We start from the raw sequence: 23,687 nt of genomic DNA on the forward strand, positions 1-23,687 counted from the left end.
GTTCTTTCTGGAAGAAAATCGACAGGGCCGAAATTTGAACCTTAATGGACCCTAATTTTAGGCCCATAGACAGTCCTGTTTGCAGGAAATGAAGGAAACGACCCAGTTGAAATTCCTCTGTAGGGGCCTTCTTGGCCTCACACCACGCAACATATTTACGCCAAATGCGGTGATAATGTTTTGCGGTTACGTCCTTCCTGGCTTTGACCAGAGTAGGGATGACTTCTTCTGGAATGCCTTTTTCCCTCAGGATCCGGCGTTCAACCGCCATGCCGTCAAACGCAGCCGCGGTAAGTCTTGGAACAGACAAGGCCCCTGCAGTAGCAGGTCCTTTCTTAGAGGTAGAGGCCACGGTTCGTCCGTGAGCATCTCTTGAAGTTCCGGGTACCAAGTCCGTCTTGGCCAATCCGGAACCACGAGTATAGTTCTTACTCCTCTCCTTCTTATGATTCTCAGTACTTTTGGTATGAGAGGCAGAGGAGGGAACACATACACTGACTGGTACACCCACGGCGTTACCAGAGCGTCCACTGTCCACCTTTGGTTTTTCCCAACGGTTTACAATCAGGTGGAAGACTTCTGGGTGAAGTCCCCACTCTCCCGGGTGAAGGTCGTGTCTGCTGAGGAAGTCTGCTTCCCAGTTGTCCACTCCCGGAATGAATACTGCTGACAGTGCTATCACATGATTTTCCGCCCAGCGAAGAATCCTTGCAGCTTCTGCCATTGCCCTCCTGCTTCTCGTGCCGCCCTGTCCGTTTACGTGGGCGACTGACGTGATGTTGTCCGATTGGATCAACACCGCCTGACCCTGAAGCAGAGGTTTTGCTTGACTTAGGGCATTGTAAATGGCCCTTAGTTCCAGAATGTTTATATGAAGAGACGTTTCCAAGCTTGACCACAGGCCCTGGAAATTCCTTCCCTGTGTGACTGCTCCCCAGCCTCTCAGGCTGGCATCCGTGGTTACCAGGATCCAATCCTGAATGCCAAATCTGCGGCCCTCTAGTAGATGAGCACTCTGCAGCCACCACAGGAGAGACACCCTTGTCCTTGGCGACAGGGTTATCCGCTGATGCATCTGCAGATGCGATCCGGACCATTTGTCCAGTAGATCCCACTGAAATGTTCTTGCATGGAATCTTCCGAATGGAATCGCTTCGTAAGAAGCCACCATTTTCCCCAGGACCCTCGTGCACTGATGCACTGAGACCTGTCCTGGTTTTAGGAGGTTCCTGACTAGCTCGGATAACTCCCTGGCCTTCTCCTCCGGGAGAAACACCTTCTTCTGGACTGTGTCCAGAATCATTCCTAGGAACAGTAGACGTGTCGTTGGAATCAGCTGCGATTTTGGAATATTTAGAATCCACCCGTGCTGACGTAACACTACCTGAGATAGTGCTACTCCGACTTCTAACTGTTCCCTGGATCTTGCCCTTATCAGGAGATCGTCCAAGTAAGGGATAATTGAAATGCCTTTTCTTCGTAGAAGAATCATCATTTCGGCCATTACCTTGGTAAAGACCCGAGGTGCCGTGGACAATCCAAACGGCAGCGTCTGAAACTGATAATGACAGTTTAGTACTACAAACCTGAGGTACCCTTGGTGAGAAGGGTATATCGGGACGTGGAGATAAGCATCTTTGATGTCCAGAGACACCATATAGTCCCCTTCTTCCAGGTTCGCTATCACTGCTCTGAGTGACTCCATCTTGAATTTGAACCTTTTTATGTAAGTGTTCAAGGATTTCAGATTTAAAATTGGTCTCACCGAGCCGTCCGGCTTCGGTACCACAAACAGCGTGGAATAATACCCCTTTCCTTGTTGCAGGAGGGGTACCTTGATTATCACCTGCTGGGAATACAGCTTGTGAATGGCTTCTAGAACTGCCTCCCTGTCGGAGGGAGACTTTGGTAAAGCAGACTTCAGGAAACGATGAGGGGGAAACGCCTCGAATTCCAGTTTGTACCCCTGCGATACTACCTGTAGAATCCAGGGATCCACTTGCGAGTGAGCCCACTGCGCGTTGAAATTTTTGAGATGGGCCCCCACCATATCTGAGTCTGCTTGTAAAGCCCCAGCGTCATGCTGAAGACTTGGCAGAAGCAGGGGAGGGCTTCTGCTCTTGGGAAGCGGCTGCATGGTGCAGTCTTTTTCCTCTTCCTCTGCCCCGGGGCAGAAAGGAGTGGCCTTTTGCTCGCTTGTACTTATGGGAACGAAAGGACTGAGATTGAAAAGACGGTGTCTTTTTCTGCTGATGTGGAGTGACCTGGGGTAAAAAGGTGGATTTTCCAGCCGTTGCCGTGGCCACCAGGTCCGATAGACCAGCCCCAAATAACTCCTCCCCTTTATACGGCAATACTTCCATGTGCCGTTTGGAATCCGCATCCCCTGACCACTGTCGCGTCCACAACGCTCTTCTGGCAGAGATGGACATAGCACTTACTCTTGATGCCAGGGTGCAAATATCCCTCTGTGCATCACGCATATATAATAATGCATCCTTTAAATGTTCTATAGTTAACAAAATATTGTCCCTATCCAGGGTATCAATATTCTCAGTCAGGGAATCCGACCATGCGACTCCAGCACTGCACATCCAGGCTGAGGCGATTGCTGGTCGCAGTATAACACCAGTATGTGTGTATATACTTTTTAGGATATTTTCCAGCCTTCTATCAGCTGGTTCTTTGAGGGTAGCCGTATCAGGAGACGGTAACGCTACTTGTTTAGATAAACGTGTGAGCGCCTTATCTACCCTAGGGGGTGTTTCCCAACGCGCCCTAACCTCTGGCGGGAAAGGATATAATGCTAATAATTTTTTAGAAATTAGCTGTTTTTTATCGGGAGAAACCCACGCTTTTTCACACACCTCATTTATTTCCTCTGACTCAGGAAAAAATATTGGTAGTTTTTTCTCACCCCACATAATACCCTTCTTTGTGGCAGTGGCGTGCGGTGAGGTCGATGGCTGGTGAGGCACTGCAGCCATAATGTCCGTCGAGTCCCGCCAAAGATGCCTACTGCTGCTGAGCCAATGTCCGCTACTGCCGCTGCTAATGGCCGCCGCCCCCCCCATTGTGGGTGGGTACTGTGTCTAGGGGGCCAGTGGGCATGGTGGGGAACGTGTGTCCCTGAGGCCAGGGAAGGGGAGGTACTGTATGTTCAGGAGGACAGGAGTAGGGTGTATTACGAGTATGTTCCAGAAGCAGGGGCGTTAGTTAGGATGGGTACTGTACTGTAAGGCATGGAGCACAAGCTCCATACATTCCGCCACTGCTTGGGGCAGAGTGGGTGTAATAGTGGGAAGCAGGGGCAGGATGGGAGCAGTAGAAGTGCAGAGCAGGGTATAGGATAAGAGTAGTCATGGTGGAGAGCGGGGGCAGGCTTAGAGTAGTAGTAGTAGTGAGGATCAGTGGGTGCAGACTAGGACTAATAGTTGTGGGGAGCAGGGGGCAGCAGTGGGGGCAGACTGGGAGTAGTAGTGTTGGGCAGCATGGAAGTAGGTGTGGTGGAGAGCAGGGGGCAGGCTGGAAGTAGTAGTGGGGAGCAGGGGCCAGACAGAATAGTAGTGGTAAGGAGCAGAGGGTAGGATGGAAAAAGTAGTGGGGAGCAGGGGCCAGACAGAATAGTAGTGGTAAGGAGCAGAGGGTAGGATGGAAGAAGTAGTGGGGAGCAGGGGCCAGACAGAATAGTAGTGGTAAGGAGCAGAGGGTAGAATGGAAGAAGTAGTGGGGAGCAGGGGCCAGACAGAATAGTAGTGGTAAGGAGCAGAGGGTAGAATGGAAGAAGTAGTGGGGAGCAGGGGCCAGACAGAATAGTAGTGGTAAGGAGCAGAGGGTAGGATGGAAGAAGTAGTGGGGAGCAGGGGCCAGACAGAATAATAGTGGTAAGGAGCAGAGGGTAGGATGGAAAAAGTAGTGGGGAGCAGGGGCCAGACAGAATAGTAGTGGTAAGGAGCAGAGGGTAGGATGGAAGAAGTAGTGGGGAGCAGGGGCCAGACAGAATAGTAGTGGTAAGGAGCAGAGGGTAGGATGGAATAAGTAGTGGGGAGCAGGGGCCAGTCAGAATAGTAGTGGTAAGGAGCAGAGGGTAGGATGGAAGAAGTAGTGGAAAGTTGGGGACAGGATTGAAGTAACAGTAGTGCAGAGTAGGGGTCAGGCAGGGAGTTATAGAAGGGGGGCAGGATGAGAGTAGTGGTGGGAAGAAATGGGCAGGATGGCAGTGGAAGGGACTCGGCGAGCATAAGTTATAAGTTGAACAATGATTTCACCTTCTCTTTGCAGTTCCTGGGTCCCAGCCATTGTTGCTCCATCCATACTGACAGCATGCTCACACAGGACTGACGGAAACTCGGACAGCCAGAGTTGACGCGATGGGTTCCGCTCCTCCGGTTGCTCACACCCGTCTCTTCCCTGCGTGGTCCTGGGACTCTCAGATTTGGGGATGAACACAGCCTGCGATCGGGTTGGGAAGGAAGGGGAGGGTGGCTCCACATCTCCGCACTAGCTTTACGTCTTAAGGCCAGATGTATAAAGTCTTGAAAAGTGATAAAATGGACAGATACAAACTACCAACAAATCAGCACCTAACTCTCATTTTTGAAACACATACTGTAACATGGCAGTTAGGGGCTGATTGGCTGGTACTTTAGCACTCTCCACTTTACCACTGTTCATGACTTAGTACATCTGGCCCAAAATGCCTACATGCCTGCCTCATCACTGGGGCCGGTCAATGTCTGTAGTAAAGGCTGCACTGGCTGCAGCCCACAGACATTTTCCTGAGCGGTGCCGTAACTAGACATTTTAGCGCTATGTGCTAGAAACAGCATTACAGAAGGCGAGTCCCCCATTTTACACATTACAGCAGGCGAGTCCACCTTTTTACACATTACAGCAGGCGAGCCCACCTTTTTACACATTACAGCAGGCGAATCCCCCTATTTTACACATTACAGCAGGCGAGTCCCCCCTATTTTACACATTACAGCAGGCGAGTCCCCCATTTTACACATTACAGCAGGCGAGTCCACCTTTTTACACATTACAGCAGGCGAGTCCACCTTTTTACACATTACAGCAGGCGAGCCCACCTTTTTACACATTACAGCAGGCGAGCCCACCTTTTTACACATTACAGCAGGCGAGCCCACCTTTTTACACATTACAGCAGGCGAATCCCCCTATTTTACACATTACAGCAGGCGAGCCCACCTTTTTACACATTACAGCAGGCGAGCCCACCTTTTTACACATTACAGCAGGCGAATCCCCCTATTTTACACATTACAGCAGGCGAGTCCACCTTTTTACACATTACAGCAGGCGAATCCCCCTATTTTACACATTACAGCAGGCGAGCCCACCTTTTTACACATTACAGCAGGCGAATCCCCCTATTTTACACATTACAGCAGGCGAACCCACCTTTTTACACATTACAGCAGGCGAGCCCACCTTTTTACACATTACAGCAGGCGAATCCCCCTATTTTACACATTACAGCAGGCGAGCCCACCTTTTTACACATTACAGCAGGCGAGCCCACCTTTTTACACATTACAGCAGGCGAATCCCCCTATTTTACACATTACAGCAGGCGAGCCCACCTTTTTACACATTACAGCAGGCGAGTCCCCCTATTTTACACATTACAGCAGGCGAGTCCACCTTTTTACACATTACAGCAGGCGAGTCCACCTTTTTACACATTACAGCAGGCGAGTCCCCCCTATTTTACACATTACAGCAGGCGAGTCCACCTTTTTACACATTACAGCAGGCGAGTCCACCTTTTTACACATTACAGCAGGCGAGTCCCCCCTATTTTACACATTACAGCAGGCGAGTCCACCTTTTTACACATTACAGCAGGCGAGTCCCCCCTATTTTACACATTACAGCAGGCGAGTCCCCCCTTTTACACATTACAGCAGGCGAGTCCCCCCTATTTTACACATTACAGCAGGCGAGTCCCCCCTATTTTACACATTACAGCAGGCGAGTCCCCCATTTTACACATTACAGCAGGCGAGTCCACCTTTTTACACATTACAGCAGGCGAGTCCCCCCTATTTTACACATTACAGCAGGCGAGTCCCCCATTTTACACATTACAGCAGGCGAGTCCCCCATTTTACACATTACAGCAGGCGAGTCCCCCCTATTTTACACATTACAGCAGGCGAGTCCCCCATTTTACACATTACAGCAGGCGAGTCCCCCATTTTACACATTACAGCAGGCGAGTCCCCCCTATTTTACACATTACAGCAGGCGAGTCCCCCCTATTTTACACATTACAGCAGGCGAGTCCCCCCTATTTTACACATTACAGCAGGCGAGTCCCCCATTTTACACATTACAGCAGGCGAGTCCCCCCTATTTTACACATTACAGCAGGCGAGTCCCCCCCATTTTACACATTACAGCAGGCGAGTCCCCCCCATTTTACACATTACAGCAGGCGAGTCCCCCCTATTTTACACATTACAGCAGGCGAGTCCACCTTTTTACACATTACAGCAGGCGAGTCCCCCCTATTTTACACATTACAGCAGGCGAGTCCCCCCTATTTTACACATTACAGCAGGCGAGTCCCCCATTTTACACATTACAGCAGGCGAGTCCACCTTTTTACACATTACAGCAGGCGAGTCCCCCCTATTTTACACATTACAGCAGGCGAGTCCCCCATTTTACACATTACAGCAGGCGAGTCCCCCATTTTACACATTACAGCAGGCGAGTCCCCCATTTTACACATTACAGCAGGCGAGTCCCCCCTATTTTACACATTACAGCAGGCGAGTCCCCCATTTTACACATTACAGCAGGCGAGTCCCCCATTTTACACATTACAGCAGGCGAGTCCCCCCTATTTTACACATTACAGCAGGCGAGTCCCCCCTATTTTACACATTACAGCAGGCGAGTCCCCCATTTTACACATTACAGCAGGCGAGTCCCCCCTATTTTACACATTACAGCAGGCGAGTCCACCTTTTTACACGTTTATGGTCTCCTCACCTGTCCCCGCTCCTTGCCACCGTCCAACGAATCCTCTTGTCAGCTTCTCCATCCTCATCCGTCTGGGAGACAGCTGGGGCTGGCCGAGTCCTAGAAGAGACACTGCATGGGGGGCGCAGGCAAAGCTGGCGGTGCAGGCTTCTGTGCTAGTGTGCTGCAGTTCGCGTAAATATAACGTGGGTGCGCTCAGCAGCAGAGGAGCTGAGCGCACACCACCCTACAAGGCAGCACTGCAGCGGAAGTCTCCGGGGAAAGAGAGCGGCCGTGACAGTCGGCGGTGGGCGGCCCGGGAGGGTCAGGCCCGCGGCTGCAGCCCTACTCTTCTTGATACGGCTAATGCCGCTGCCACCGCCGCCTCTGATGTACTCCAGCACGGGATGGCAGGGGGGAGGTCACGCTTGACCACCGCAAGTGTAAGCTGACGTTTGCGGTGTCCGGCATCTTCCCAGGCCAATCCGCCCTGCCGCCGAGCATCTGATGAGCAGAACGGGCAGTCCAGCACTGCCCAATCACATCTGCTCTAGTCACAGGGGTGTGCTTTCATATGAGCTGAAAGCACACCCCTGTCTAAGAGGCACTTCTAGAGGTGCCGCTTCATGTGCAGTTTTCAATGGGCTATTACTGCCCAATGCCATGGCCCCGCCCCCCGCATCCGGCACTTTCTCAGTGACAGCGGGAGGCACCGAAAGCGATGCCTCCAAAATACTTTTTAAACAGTTTTATAAACAACAAAAATAGTTAAAATAATATAAACGTTAAAGCAGATACTTATGACACAGTAGCTGTGTCATAAGTATCTTCTTTATATTATTTTAATTATTAATGGCAGGGGAGGCACTGCCTCCCCTGCCTCCCCTGACTGCACGTCCCTGCTTTGTGGTACTTGTAGTGTCAGAAAGGTTCAATGCCTCTTTCATTGCCGTGATCATGTAACGTGTGGCCCTACTGGACATTACGTTTGTCTCGTCACCGTCGACACTAGACTCAGTATCTGTGTCAGGGTCTGTGTCGACCCACTGAGGTAACGGGCGTTTTAGCGCCCCTGACGGTGTCTGAGACGCCTGGACAGGCACTAACTGATTTGCCGGCTGTCTCATGTCGTCAACAGTTTTTTGCAAATTGCTGACATTATCACTTAATTGTTTAAATACAATCATCCAGTCAGGTGTCGACTCCCTAGGGGGTGACATCACCAACGCAGGCAACTGCTCCGCCTCCACATAATTTTCCTCCTCATACATGTCGACACACGCGTACCGACACACAGCACACACACACCGGGAATGCTCTGATAGAGGACAGGACCCCACTTGGCCCTTTGGAGAGACAGAGGGAGAGTCTGCCAGCACACACCCAGCGCTATATATATATATACAGGGATAACCTTATATAAGTGTTATTCCCTTATAGCTGCTGTTAATTATTGTTATTTGCTGCCAACAATGCCCCCCCTTCTCTTTTTTACCCTGATTCTGAAGCAGGACTGCAGGGGAGAGTCAGGGAGCCGTCCTTCCAGCGGAGCTGTGAGGGAAAATGGCGCTTGTGTGCTGAGGAGATAGGCTCCGCCCCTTCACGACGTCCTTATCTCCCGCTTTTTTGTGTAAAATGGCAGGGGATTAAAATACATCCATATAGCCCAGGAGCTATATGTGATGTATTCTGTTTTGCCACCTAAGGTATTCTGTTATATTGCGTCTCAGGGCGCTCCCCCCCCAGCGCCCTGCACCCTCAGTGACCGGAGTGTGAAGTGTGCTGAGAGCAATGGCGCACAGCTGCGGTGCTGTGCGCTACCTTAGTCTGAAGACAGGATGTCTTCTGCCGGCGATTTCACCGGACCTCTTCGTCTCTTCTGGCTCTGTAAGGGGGACGGCGGCGCGGCTCCGGTGACCCATCCAGGCTGAACCTGTGATCGTCCCTCTGGAGCTAGTGTCCAGTAGCCTAAGAAACCCGATCCACTCTGCACTCAGGTGAGTCCGTTTCTTCTCCCCTTAGTCCCACGATGCAGTGAGCCTGTTGCCAGCAGGACTCACTGAAAATAAAAAAACCTAACTAAACTTTTATTCTAAGCAGCTCAGGAGAGCCACCTAGATTGCACCCTTCTCGGCCGGGCACAAAAATCTAACTGAGGCTTGGAGGAGGGTCATAGGGGGAGGAGCCAGTGCACACCACCTGATCCTTAAGCTTTTATTTTGTGCCCTGTCTCCTGCGGAGCCGCTATATCCCCATGGTCCTTACGGAGTCCCAGCATCCACTAAGACGTCAGAGAAAATAAGATTTTACTTACCGATAAATCTATTTCTCGTAGTCCGTAGTGGATGCTGGGCGCCCATCCCAAGTGCGGATTGTCTGCAATACTTGTACATAGTTATTGTTACAAAAAAATCGGGTTGTTATTGTTGTGAGCCGTCTGTTCAGAGGCTCCTACGTTTGTCATACTGTTAACTGGGTTCAGATCACAAGTTGTACGGTGTGATTGGTGTGGCTGGTATGAGTCTTACCCGGGATTCAAAATCCTTCCTTATTGTGTACGCTCGTCCGGGCACAGTATCCTAACTGAGGCTTGGAGGAGGGTCATAGGGGGAGGAGCCAGTGCACACCACCTGATCCTAAAGCTTTATTTTTGTGCCCTGTCTCCTGCGGAGCCGCTAATCCCCATGGTCCTGACGGAGTCCCCAGCATCCACTACGGACTACGAGAAATAGATTTATCGGTAAGTAAAATCTTATTTTTAGTAATTTGTATAGACTACCCTGGTTGTTTTATGATTAATCCTTTGGGATCTATTCATGAAGCAGGTAAAGAGTGGAGAAGTGAGCCTGTGGAGAAGCTGCCCATGGCAACCAATCAGCTGCTCCGTACAATTATATAGTATGCAAATGATAAATGTTACTTCAATGCTGATTGTTTGGCACTGGCTCAATTCTATACACTTTTTACTGCTTCATGGATAGACCCCTTTGGGGTCTATTCAATTAGTGTCGGATCATCTCCAACAAGGAGGATCCGAAACTTCAGTATTCTATTGCAGCCGTTTCCCTCTGATTCCGACCATTCATTTTCGTCCTCTCTTATGGGCGAAAATTAATGGTCAAAAACAGACCCGTTTCGACCGTGGTGGGGTCGAAAAAACACATGTATGAGCAGAGATTCCGCTCATCCATGTGTTTTTTGACATTTTGGAATTTTCGACAAGGCGGAAAACACGCACTTCAATTGAATATTGAAGTGTCGAAAAGTGCCGATTATCAGCGAATAATGCCATCTTTACGCCCTGTCGAAAATATTGGCTTCTATTAAATATTGCCCTATGTCTCACACACACATCACCCAGGCTCCGCTATGGAGCAGCATTTACTATTCATAGCTAGAACTCCTCGCACTTTTTTGGGGGTCTTTGTTATATTTTTCAGTAGCTCCCTTAGCTCACAATATCATCACAGCTTAATTTAATAAAAACTATTGTAAACCAAACAATTCTCTGTATTTGGTTATGTAGCATTAATAAAATAAAGAAGGTTGTTTAGCATTTGTATCCAAAACAGAACTTTATTATATTGAAAAACATCATTAAATACGGCAAACAAAATCTCACATTGTTTAAAGTGTAAAAATATAACAAGTGACAAACAAAAAAAATGCAGACGAGTTTGTTAAAATACAAAAGCAATCTCTGTTGTCAAGGAAAGCAAAAAATAGGGCAGAACATCTATAGCAGAGTGGAATCCATGGATCTGGCAACACCTCTCCGAAATCTGAACACCCAACTCATCTGAAGGGACTAATACTGCAGGAACAACAAATGGCTCCAAATAGATGCACTCAACCTGACCTTAGAAATAATTTTGGTATTTAATCCTTAACTTGAGAAGAGCTATTAACAGGATAAAAGTAACTCATGGCAACACACATTTAGAAATGCATCGTTATAGTTACAAATTATTACGGAAAAAGGAGTTATGGTAGACTTACCATTGTTAACTATCTTTCTGCGAGCTACAATCGTAGTCAATCTGTTAGCTATTTCACATATACAGTACAGTATACGCTACTTAATGATGAATGGAAATATAATCTAACCGTTCCTATATAATCTGGGCTCATATCTAGGTTTTTTTTCACTATACTTCATTTACACTGGGCAACATTTAAAAATGTTATGATATTAGATTACAAATTAAACTGGCCTACTTATACCCCCTTCACACAGAAACAGAAATAACCGGGTGAAGCAGTTCTAATTTCAAGAAAAACACAGGTCGAAATTCTCGAACAGGTAATTTTGCTTGTCTGTGTGAAAGGGGGGGGTCAGGGGGTCCCGGCAAAACTACCCGGCATTGAAATGTCAGGTAATTGCTGGGACTTTCAGACTTTTCTGTCTGAAAGTGGTGTTACATATTAAACAGATAGCTCAAGAGAACACAGTACTGGTAACTTTTGTAAAATCAGACTATAACAATAAATAATAGGGCAGTACCGATGGTGTAATGGTTAGCATTACTGCCTCACAGCACTGAGGTCATGGGTTCGATTACCACCATGGCCCTAACTGTGCGGAGTTTGTATATTCTCCCTGTATTTGCGTGGGTTTCCTCCGGGTATTCCGGTTTCCTCCCACAATCCAAAAATATACAGGTAGGATAATTGGCTACAAACAAAAAATTAACCCTAGCGTCAATGTGTGTGTCTGCGTGTGCATGTGATAGGGAATATAGATTGTAAGATCCACTGAGGCAGGGACTGATGTGAATGGGCAAATATTCTCTGTACAATGCTGCGGAATATGTGTGCGCTATATAAATAACTGGTGATAAATAATAAATAAATACTGCAAAGTTTATGATCTTACCTGGAATGTTGTGGATGGTAATAGCCAAGATCAGAAGCATAATTCGCCTCCAGCTGCCTCCCCCTTTGTGTTGGGATTCTCGGGTGCCCGCCAAAGAGGAATCCTCGGATGAGGGAGAATGAATGCCTCTCTTTCTCTGGTACACGTCACCATTTTCAATTTTATCTACAGGTAAACATAAGTGTAGACAAAGATGAGCTTTATGAACAGTAAGACATTTTCAGACGAGAGACTGAAGGCAAAACAGAAAAAAAATGAATTCTGGATTCCTTTATACCAGTGGTCTCCAACCTTAATTGGGGTGTGAGCTACTTTCGGAAAATAAAACCTCTGAAGCATCTACCCCCTCCCCCAATGCGCGTCCTGCGAAAGTGGGTGTGGCCTCACAAAAGTGGGTGTGGCCTCACAACTACAAGTAATGCCCCCCCGCGTAGTGCCAGATACACAAATAATGCCCCTCTGCAGTGCCAGATATTCAAATAATGCCTCCCAGCAGTGCCAGATACACAAATAATGCCCAAAGAAGTGTCCGATACAGTGCCCCACACAGTGCTAACCCTTGCTGACTTCTTCTACTGCTACCGGTGCAGCTCCTCCTGTATGAGTGATGGAAGGGGAGGAGAGCGCAGCGCGTGCCTCTCCTGTGAAGTCCGTAGAGCGGCTGCGGTGAGGGTGACAGTCTCCGGCGGCGGTGGGCATTTAAAATATGGTGCCGGTAAGTGAGCCAATCAAAACTCGTGGCCAGGTAGCCAATCAGGTGCCGCCACTGCTGGTCCACGAGCTCTGATTGGCTGATGGCCGGCACCATATTAAAAAATAAGGGAGGAGGAGTGCAGTGACTGCCCAAGCCCATGCGCTCTGTGAGCTACCGAAAATGCTATGGCGAGCTACCGGTAGCTTGCGAGCTACGGGTTGGAGATCACTGCTTTATACAATATTATAGTTTCACTTGACTTGTGCCAATGACCTCACATTGTGGAGGCAGCCACATTGTGAACTGGGCCAAAATGTAAAGGAGTTTAATCTATAACTGTAAGTTTACTCTCGAAAGGGACCCTCTTGCCTCATATATATTGTTTCTTTCCTTACTATCTGTTTGTTGCACCTTGTGGAGTCATATAAATAAAGTATGATAATAAGATTTTACTTACCGATAAATCTATTTCTCGGAGTCCGTAGTGGATGCTGGGGTTCCTGAAAGGACCATGGGGAATAGCGGCTCCGCAGGAGACAGGGCACAAAAAGTAAAGCTTTTCCAGATCAGGTGGTGTGCACTGGCTCCTCCCCCTATGACCCTCCTCCAGACTCCAGTTAGGTACTGTGCCCGGACGAGCGTACACAATAAGGGAGGATTTTGAATCCCGGGTAAGACTCATACCAGCCACACCAATCACACCGTACAACTTGTGATCTAAACCCAGTTAACAGTATGATAACAGCGGAGCCTCTGAAAGATGGCTTCCTTCAACAATAACCCGAATTAGTTAACAATAACTATGTACAATTATTGCAGATAATCCGCACTTGGGATGGGCGCCCAGCATCCACTACGGACTCCGAGAAATAGATTTATCGGTAAGTAAAATCTTATTTTCTCTATCGTCCTAGTGGATGCTGGGGTTCCTGAAAGGACCATGGGGATTATACCAAAGCTCCCAAACGGGCGGGAGAGTGCGGATGACTCTGCAGCACCGAATGAGAGAACTCCAGGTCCTCCTTAGCCAGAGTATCAAATTTGTAAAATTTTACAAACGTGTTCTCCCCTGACCACGTAGCTGCTCGGCAAAGTTGTAATGCCGAGACCCCTCGGGCAGCCGCCCAAGATGAGCCCACCTTCCTTGTGGAGTGGGCCTTTACAGATTTAGGCTGTGGCAGGCCTGCCACAGAATGTGCAAGTTGGATTGTGCTACAGATCCAACGAGCAATCGTCTGCTTAGACGCAGGAGCACCCATCTTGTTGGGTGCATACAATATAAACAACGAGTCAGATTTTCTGACTCCAGCTGTCCTTGCAATATATATTTTTAATGCTCTGACAACGTCCAGTAACTTGGAGTCCTCCAAGTCACTTGTAGCCGCAGGCACTACAATAGGCTGGTTCAGATGAAATGCTGACACCACCTTAGGGAGAAAATGCGGACGAGTCCGCAGTTCTGCCCTGTCCGAATGGAAAATCAGATATGGGCTTTTGTAAGATAAAGCTGCCAGTTCTGACACTCTCCTGGCCGAAGCCAGGGCTAGAAGCATGGTCACTTTCCATGTGAGATATTTCAAATCCACCTTCTTTAGTGGTTCAAACCAATGAGATTTTAGAAAGTCCAAAACCACATTGAGATCCCACGGTGCCACTGGAGGCACCACAGGAGGCTGTATATGTAGCACTCCCTTAACAAAGGTCTGGACTTCAGGGACTGAAGCCAATTCTTTTTGAAAGAAAATCGACAGGGCCGAAATTTGAACCTTAATAGATCCCAATTTGAGACCCATAGACAATCCTGATTGCAGGAAATGTAGGAATCGACCCAGTTGAAATTCCTCCGTCGGAGCACTCCGATCTTCGCACCACGCAACATATTTTCGCCAAATTCGGTGATAATGTTGCACGGTTACTTCCTTCCTTGCTTTAATCAAAGTAGGAATGACTTCTTCCGGCATGCCTTTTTCCTTTAGGATCCGGCGTTCAACCGCCATGCCGTCAAACGCAGCCGCGGTAAGTCTTGAAACAGACAGGGACCCTGCTGAAGCAAGTCCCTCCTTAGAGGTAGAGGCCACGGATCTTCCGTGATCATCTCTTGAAGTTCCGGGTACCAAGTCCTTCTTGGCCAATCCGGAACCACTAGTATCGTCCTTACGCCTCTTTGCCGTATAATTCTCAATACTTTTGGTATGAGAGGCAGAGGAGGAAACACATACACCGACTGGTACACCCAAGGCGTTACCAGCGCGTCCACAGCTATTGCCTGCGGATCTCTTGACCTGGCGCAATACCTGTCCAGTTTTTTGTTGAGGCGAGACGCCATCATGTCCAACATTGGTCTTTCCCAACGGGTTACCAGCAAGTGGAAGACTTCTGGATGAAGTCCCCACTCTCCCGGGTGAAGATCGTGTCTGCTGAGGAAGTCTGCTTCCCAGTTGTCCACTCCCGGGATGAACACTGCTGACAGTGCTATCACATGATTCTCTGCCCAGCGAAGAATCCTTGCAGCTTCTGCCATTGCACTCCTGCTTCTTGTGCCGCCCTGTCTGTTCACATGGGCGACTGCCGTGATGTTGTCCGACTGGATCAACACCGGTTTTCCCTGAAGCAGAGGTTCTGCCTGGCTTAGAGCATTGTATATTGCTCTTAGTTCCAGAATGTTTATGTGAAGAGACGTTTCCAGGCTCGTCCATACTCCCTGGAAGTTTCTTCCTTGTGTGACTGCTCCCCAGCCTCTCAGGCTGGCGTCCGTGGTCACCAGGATCCAATCCTGTATGCCGAATCTGCGGCCCTCCAATAGATGAGCACTCTGCAACCACCACAGAAGAGACACCCTTGTCCTTGGAGACAGGGTTATCCGCAGGTGCATCTGAAGATGCGACCCTGACCATTTGTCCAACAGATCCCTTTGGAAAATTCTTGCGTGGAATCTGCCGAATGGAATTGCTTCGTAAGAAGCCACCATTTTTCCCAGGACTCTTGTGCATTGATGTACAGACACCTTTCCTGGTTTTAGGAGGTTCCTGACAAGCTCGGATAACTCCTTGGCTTTTTCCTCCGGGAGAAAAACCTTTTTCTGAACCGTGTCCAGAATCATCCCTAGGAACAGCAGACGAGTTGTCGGCATTAACTGGGATTTTGGAATATTCAGAATCCACCCGTGCTGTTTTAGCACTTCTTGCGACAGTGCTAATCCCATCTCTAGCTGTTCTCTGGACCTTGCCCTTATTAGGAGATCGTCCAAGTATGGGATAATTAATATGCCTTTTCTTCGAAGAAGAATCATCATCTCGGCCATTACCTTTGTAAAGACCCGAGGTGCCGTGGACAATCCGAACGGCAGCGTCTGAAACTGATAGTGACAGTTTTGTACAACGAACCTGAGGTACCCCTGGTGTGAGGGGTAAATTGGAACGTGGAGATACGCATCCTTGATGTCCAAGGATACCATAAAGTCCCCCTCTTCCAGGTTCGCTATCACTGCTCTGAGTGACTCCATCTTGAACTTGAACTTCTTTATGTACAGGTTCAAGGACTTCAGATTTAGAATAGGCCTTACCGAGCCATCCGGCTTCGGTACCACAAAAAGAGTGGAATAATACCCCTTCCCTTGTTGTAGAAGAGGTACCTTGACTATCACCTGCTGAGAGTACAGCTTGTGAATGGCTTCCAAAACCGTCTCCCTTTCGGAGGGGGACGTTGGTAAAGCAGACTTCAGGAAACGGCGAGGTGGATCTGTCTCTAATTCCAACCTGTACCCCTGAGATATTATCTGCAGGATCCAGGGATCTACCTGCGAGTGAGCCCACTGCGCGCTGTAATTTTTGAGACGACCACCCACCGTCCCCGAGTCCGCTTGAGAAGCCCCAGCGTCATGCTGAGGCTTTTGTAGAAGCCGGGGAAGGCTTCTGTTCCTGGGAAGGAGCTGCCTGTTGCTGTCTCTTCCCTCGACCTCTGCCTCGTGGCAGATATGAATAGCCCTTTGCTCTCTTATTTTTAAAGGAACGAAAGGGCTGCGGTTGAAAAGTCGGTGCCTTTTTCTGTTGGGGAGTGACTTGAGGTAGAAAGGTGGATTTCCCGGCTGTAGCCGTGGCCACCAAATCTGATAGACCGACTCCAAATAACTCCTCCCCTTTATACGGCAAAACTTCCATATGTCGTTTTGAATCCGCATCGCCTGTCCACTGTCGCGTCCATAAAGCTCTTCTGGCCGAAATGGACATAGCACTTACCCGTGATGCCAGTGTGCAGATATCCCTCTGTGCATCACGCATATAAAGAAATGCATCCTTTATTTGTTCTAACGACAGTAAAATATTGTCCCTGTCCAGGGTATCAATATTTTCAATCAGGGACTCTGACCAAACTACCCCAGCACTGCACATCCAGGCAGTCGCTATAGCTGGTCGTAGTATAACACCTGCATGTGTGTATATACTTTTTTGGATATTTTCCATCCTCCTATCTGATGGATCTTTAAGTGCGGCCGTCTCAGGAGAGGGTAACGCCACTTGTTTAGATAAGCGTGTTAGCGCCTTGTCCACCCTAGGAGGTGTTTCCCAGCGCTCCCTAACCTCTGGCGGGAAAGGGTATAATGCCAATAATTTCTTTGAAATTATCAGCTTTTTATCAGGGGCAACCCACGCTTCATTACACACGTCATTTAATTCTTCTGATTCAGGAAAAACTATAGGTAGTTTTTTCACACCCCACATAATACCCTGTTTAGTGGTACCTGTAGTATCAGCTAAATGTAACGCCTCCTTCATTGCCAAAATCATATAACGTGTGGCCCTACTGGAAAATACGGTTGATTCGTCACCGTCACCACTGGAGTCAGTGCCTGTGTCTGGATCTGTGTCGACCGACTGAGGCAAAGGGCGTTTCACAGCCCCTGACGGTGTTTGAGTCGCCTGGACAGGCACTAATTGATTGTCCGGCCGTCTCATGTCGTCAAACGACTGCTTTAGCGTGTTGACACTATCCCGTAGTTCCATAAATAAAGGCATCCATTCTGGTGTCGACTCCCTAGGGGGTGACATCCTCATATTTGGCAATTGCTCCGCCTCCACACCAATATCGTCCTCATACATGTCGACACACACGTACCGACACACAGCAGACACACAGGGAATGCTCCTAACGAAGACAGGACCCACTAGCCCTTTGGGGAGACAGAGGGAGAGTTTGCCAGCACACACCAAAAGCGCTATATATAACAGGGATAGCCTTATAATAAGTGCTCCCTTATAGCTGCTTTATATATATCAAAATATCGCCATAAATTTGCCCCCCCTCTCTGTTTTACCCTGTTTCTGTAGTGCAGTGCAGGGGAGAGACCTGGGAGCCGTCCTGACCAGCGGAGCTGTGAGAGGAAATGGCGCCGTGTGCTGAGGAGATAGGCCCCGCCCCTTTTCCGGCGGGCTCGTCTCCCGCTATTTAGTGAATCCAGGCAGGGGTTAAATATCTCCATATAGCCTCTGGGGGCTATATGTGAGGTATTTTTAGCCTTTATATAGGTTACATTTGCCTCCCAGGGCGCCCCCCCCCAGCGCCCTGCACCCTCAGTGACTGCGTGTGAAGTGTGCTGAGAGGAAAATGGCGCACAGCTGCAGTGCTGTGCGCTACCTTTAGAAGACTGCAGGAGTCTTCAGCCGCCGATTCTGGACCTCTTCTGACTTCAGCATCTGCAAGGGGGCCGGCGGCGCGGCTCCGGTGACCATCCAGGCTGTACCTGTGATCGTCCCTCTGGAGCTGATGTCCAGTAGCCAAGAAGCCAATCCATCCTGCACGCAGGTGAGTTCACTTCTTCTCCCCTCAGTCCCTCGTTGCAGTGATCCTGTTGCCAGCAGGACTCACTGTAAAATAAAAAACCTAAGCTAAACTTTTTCTAAGCAGCTCTTTAGGAGAGCCACCTAGATTGCACCCTTCTCGGCCGGGCACAAAAATCTAACTGGAGTCTGGAGGAGGGTCATAGGGGGAGGAGCCAGTGCACACCACCTGATCTGGAAAAGCTTTACTTTTTGTGCCCTGTCTCCTGCGGAGCCGCTATTCCCCATGGTCCTTTCAGGAACCCCAGCATCCACTAGGACGATAGAGAAAATAATAATAATAAAAATAATAATAATAATTATTATTATGCTAAAAAAAAAAAAAAAAATCACCACAAAGTATGGTCTACATCCTGCAAACTTCACGCCATAAAATGGCTGCTATCACTACAAGAAGCAGAGGGGTATACAATAATGGTGAAATAAACATAATTAACTATGGTAAAACAGATTAAATGTAAAAAGCAACATCCAATCATATTGAGGCACAGAACCAGACTTTACATGACAGTCTAAAAATTAACACAATCTTGTCTTATGCAAAGAAAACATGATAAGACCACAATGAAGCAGATACATCTTCTTATTGCAGATACAAAGTTCAGATTACTTGATTATAATTTTGAGCTGTTCTGGCAAGTATAAGAATAATAATTTAAAAAATTTAATTAAATTAACTTATTTTTGTAGCATCAAGTACACAGTAGCTGTGTAACGTGGCTCATGATCAATGAAGTATGATGTGCAGATTTTGTAATGTAACCATGTTTCTTTGCAAATACTAATCTTACCTGGGTCAATAAACACATGACAAAACAGTGGAAAAGGACAGATACTATACCCTTCATTTGTCTGTGTGAACAAGGCAGTAGGGTATCCCACCTAAAGATTTCTAGATACAGTCCCTAGCATTATTAATACACTGTGCTTCAAACAAGCAACATTCAGCCAATGAGGAGCCACAGGTGAAAGTCATAGAAAATAGTGGTATCAAAACCTGAGATTTTGGTTCTACTGGTGAAAAAAAGAGTTTAGAAATGAAGGTCAAAAAAGTGTCTCCTGCTCTTTACATATAAAAAATGTAATCAGAATTACCGACTTTTTGTTCTCCCCCACTCGGAAGAGTTCCCTAAAGGGAGCATGCCAATGACAAATGTGGGGGCAGAGCAAACCATATAATTAGTAAACTCATGCAGAGGGATCCGGTCTCTAAGTCGACCGTAACTAGGTCGACAATGTCTAGGTCGACCACTATTGGTCGACAGTAAGTGGGTTGACAGGGTGTCTAGGTCGACAGGGTCTTTAGGTCGACATGTTCTAGGTCGACAGATCAAAAGGTCGACATGAGTTCTTCACAATTGTTTTCTTTTTTTTAACCTTTTCATACTTAACGATTCACATGGACTACGATTGGAGCGGTAATCTGTGCCATGTGAAGCGGTAGTGGAGCGAGGCACCTTGCCCGAAGCATGGCGAGCGAAGCGAGCTATGCGAGGGGACACGGTGCACTAATTGGGGTTCCCCGGTCACTCTACGAAGAAAACGACACCAAAAAACCCATAAAAAACTAATGTCGACCTTTTGACCTGTCGACCTAGAACATGTCGACCTAGACACCCTGTCGACCTAGTTACTGTTGACCAATAGTGGTCGACCTAGTTACTGTCGACCTTCAATACCACACCCCATGCAGAGGGGCGGTACCATGAAGGTGAAATTTGCTGAGAAATGCATCATCCTGACCCTGAATCCCACCCATCTCACTAGGAAGTAGGTTGTAAGCGGGAACATAACCTAATGTTCCAGGAATCCATTATGTGCATGATGATAAATTACCAGACTAATAACAGCAACGCACTACAGTATAGTCCTGTGAGTGCATTATAATGTACATCATGGTGATCCTGTCTATTTATAACCCAGTAATGCACTGTACATTTGATACAGGGACCCTGATGCTGACAAACCAGCATCTAAAATTCAAAGAGAGCTGCATCAGGCATGATGACTTAATTGTAGGTTAGTGAATGAATGCAGAGCTAAAATGCCATTCCAGTCACTGGCAGGTGCCGTGTTCATTATGCTAAAGCCCACAGCCAAAAGGAGTTGACAGGGGTGCCCACTTAGATCGGCAAGAAAGCGATTCTTAGTGTACTTTTTATAGAAGCGAGCCAAGCCCCATGTTCATCCTTGTTCTTATTCTACCAGGTAAGTGACCCTCTTATAGAGTATCAATGTATAAGTTGAGTGCACAGTCTGAAACCTTATTCGTAGAGGAGTCAGTGGGACCCTCAGGCAGTGGGGCCCACCAGGGAATACCCTGTATCCCAGTGTACCAGTCCGACTCCGGTTCCTATCCCAGTGCACCAGTCCGACTCCGGTTCCTATCCCAGTGCACCAGTCCGACTCCGGTTCCAGGAGTAGACAAACAAAAACGTTATATTTAATGAAAGTACAACGGTTATCTACACACTGTGGAGGGTAGGCTGCCTCCTTATAAATATTGTTAAAACCCACAAAATGGTTTGCTGTTAAGTCACTAGATCATAGAGACGTCATCGGCTTAATTCTCATCAAGTCACCCCTACTGGCAGAATGCATTGCTGTGTGGTTTGGCTTTTGTTTTGAATCATGCACGGATATTGTTTTTTGTCTGAGTACTGGGACAATGCTGAGACATTTGTAGTAACAGTTCATGCTGTGGAGACAAAGCTTATGTTTATATATTTCTGCCGTATGTTTTTAGCCTAACAAAAACAAATTCTCTGCAATATGGAAGACCCATTTATGATTTTTATAGAATACTTTAAAACATTATACAACATATGAAATATAGTGCATCTCTATAATGTAGTTTGTTACCACTGTAGGCAGTGGAAAGCTATCAGGTTTCTGAAATAGTCATTGGGAGCTAGAACAAGGCTTCCTAATCCACACCTAGAATATTGGTTCTGGACCAAACAATGACATTTATTTCTCCTACCAGAATTTCTAAACCATATTACAAATTGATGTAGTTTTCTTTCTACAGTAATCCAATGACAATTATAATAACCAGTAAATACTTTACAGACAAACAGCCCTTGATCGAGCCCAGAGTCACACACCTAGGTTGCCTTATTACAAATTTCTGGCTAAAGTTGCTACAAAAAAATATAGCATTCACCATTTTTAGCCACCTCCAATGCTGAGAGAGCCTGAGCAGTTATGCCTATCTGCGGAGTATATTTTTGTGTTTGCACTTTACTCATACTACAGAACCAAGTGTACAGAAGTATGAACAATGCAGGACCATAGGCACTTCAAATCGCATCACCACTTGAGGCTGAATGGACGTAAGTAAGCTTTAATGGGGCGTTTCTACTTCGTCAACATTTATAGAGGCAGTGTCAATGGAATTACAGGCTATGTAGAGGTGGTTGGAAGCGTACATATACTGTCAGTGGAATTACAGGCTATGTAGAGGTGGTTGGAAGCGTACATATACTGTCAATGGAATTACGGGCTATGTAGAGGTGGATGGAAGCGTACATATACTGTCAGTGGAATTACAGACTATGTAGAGGTGGTTGGAAGCGTACATATACTGTCAGTGGAATTACAGACTATGTAGAGGTGGTTGGAAGCGTACATATACTGTCAGTGGAATTACAGGCTATGTAGAGGTGGTTGGAAGCGTACATATACTGTCAGTGGAATTACAGGCTATGTAGAGGTGGATGGAAGCGTACATATACTGTCAATGGAATTATAGGCTATGTAGAGGTGGATGGAAGCGTACATATACTGTCAATGGAATTACAGGCTATGCAGAGGTGGTTGGAAGCATACATACACTAAATACAGGCTGGAGTAAATGCGCTCTGATGATTACATTTGTTAGAAAATTAAGCATATTAATGAGAGGCGTCTGCACTGCAAATATGCATACACCTCTGCATAACTGTATACGGAAGTACATGCGTACATTTGCAGTGTGTGAGTACTTTACGCTCAGCTAAACATCAGTACTAGAATGTGCTCATTTAAAAGGCAAATAAAATGTTTCTCAAGAGATAATTTAACACAAATTCGAGGTTGTTTTTTTCAGTTCAGAAATGTTATCCGTATAGTGTACACTCAGGTGAATGCACTTTTATTGTAGGGAGGAGGGGGAGGAAGACACCACAAGCAGCATTATAATACAAGCTCTGACACCTTGCTGATGCCTGTGACATTCGTCAGACAGCTTTTTCCCCATCACACTGCCAAAGTCTCAAGACTTGTGAAGTTCGAGCAGACGGTGTTTTGATCCATTGCCAATTAGCTTGCCATCCAGGTGACTCAGAGGAGAAATGCGGTAACACTTCATTTTGCAGCTTCCAATAGAATTTTGTAACCTACAGACTACGAGCTAGGGAAGATGTAAGACAAGTACCATCTTTATTGTACTATTTTTACTCCATCCATGGTCAAATTGGCTTACAATACATTGTCACTCTGCTAGAAAGTTACCTAACTAATGATACAGAAAATTTACTGAATATATATAATTTAGTACACCAGCTGTAAACCTGATTGCCATCTTCAAGCACACGTTGAAATGGTAACATCACAAATGCTGCTGAAATCCTTAACAGGTTGCATTATCCATACACAGAAAAAAATCATACCATTCAATAGAACCATTTTCTATTGAATCCAATTCAGAGTGCTTGCGTGGGATGAGAAAGGCAAGCTTTGTACCATATAATACTTTAGCCACTGAGTGGTGCTGACCTTTTGTCTATCAGTTATAATGTAAATTCACAAAGCGAGAAGAATCATAATTAGCACTCATATTAAGGAATGCAAATATAGCAATAACTTCATTTTCCAAAGTGCTTCATTTACTAATCCGTTACAGAAAAATGTGAACGTTTTTATTTTCACTTTAATTCAGGCAATTTGATAATTATTTCATTGACAATTTTGTAATTACGGAATTTAGCTGGGAGTAACTTTTACATTCATTTGCTTAACTAAGCAAATGTTATTCCTCTCCAGGACAGAATGAGCTTTCTCTCGGAATAAGCATAATGATATATTTTTGTGTTTATTAGCCAGAACACACCATGCGGCAAGGGAAGGGAAAAAGGACGAATCCAGATGCATGTAGAGTATATGCTTAAATAAAGAAAAAAAAATTCTAATGTTTTTGACCACTGATAAAAAGTTGCGGGAGAACATCTGAAAGCAGTACAGCAGTGTAGAGATGAGCGGGTTCGGTTCCTCGGAATCCGAACCCGCCCGAACTTCAGGTTTTTTT

The 23,687-nt window shown here is 46.9% G+C and overlaps 1 protein-coding gene across 8 annotated transcripts in view; it reads right to left on the bottom strand.

Annotated features, from left to right (window-relative positions):
* Positions 1 to 23,687, bottom strand: part of SLC39A11 (solute carrier family 39 member 11) — a 1,124,245-nt gene that overhangs the window by 228,705 nt on the left and 871,853 nt on the right. For 7 of the 8 annotated variants that reach the window (XM_063961150.1, XM_063961149.1, XM_063961147.1 and 4 more), the window contains exon 6: positions 11,873 to 12,037. In XM_063961150.1, the coding sequence (XP_063817220.1) occupies positions 11,873 to 12,037 (165 nt within the window). Of the gene's footprint in view, positions 1 to 10,605; positions 10,856 to 11,872; positions 12,038 to 23,687 lie in introns of those variants that run through there. The other variant, XM_063961155.1, reaches the window with a different exon arrangement.

The sequence above is a fragment of the Pseudophryne corroboree genome, chromosome 3, assembly GCF_028390025.1.
Source record: "Pseudophryne corroboree isolate aPseCor3 chromosome 3, aPseCor3.hap2, whole genome shotgun sequence".
Lineage (NCBI taxonomy): Eukaryota > Metazoa > Chordata > Amphibia > Anura > Myobatrachidae > Pseudophryne > Pseudophryne corroboree.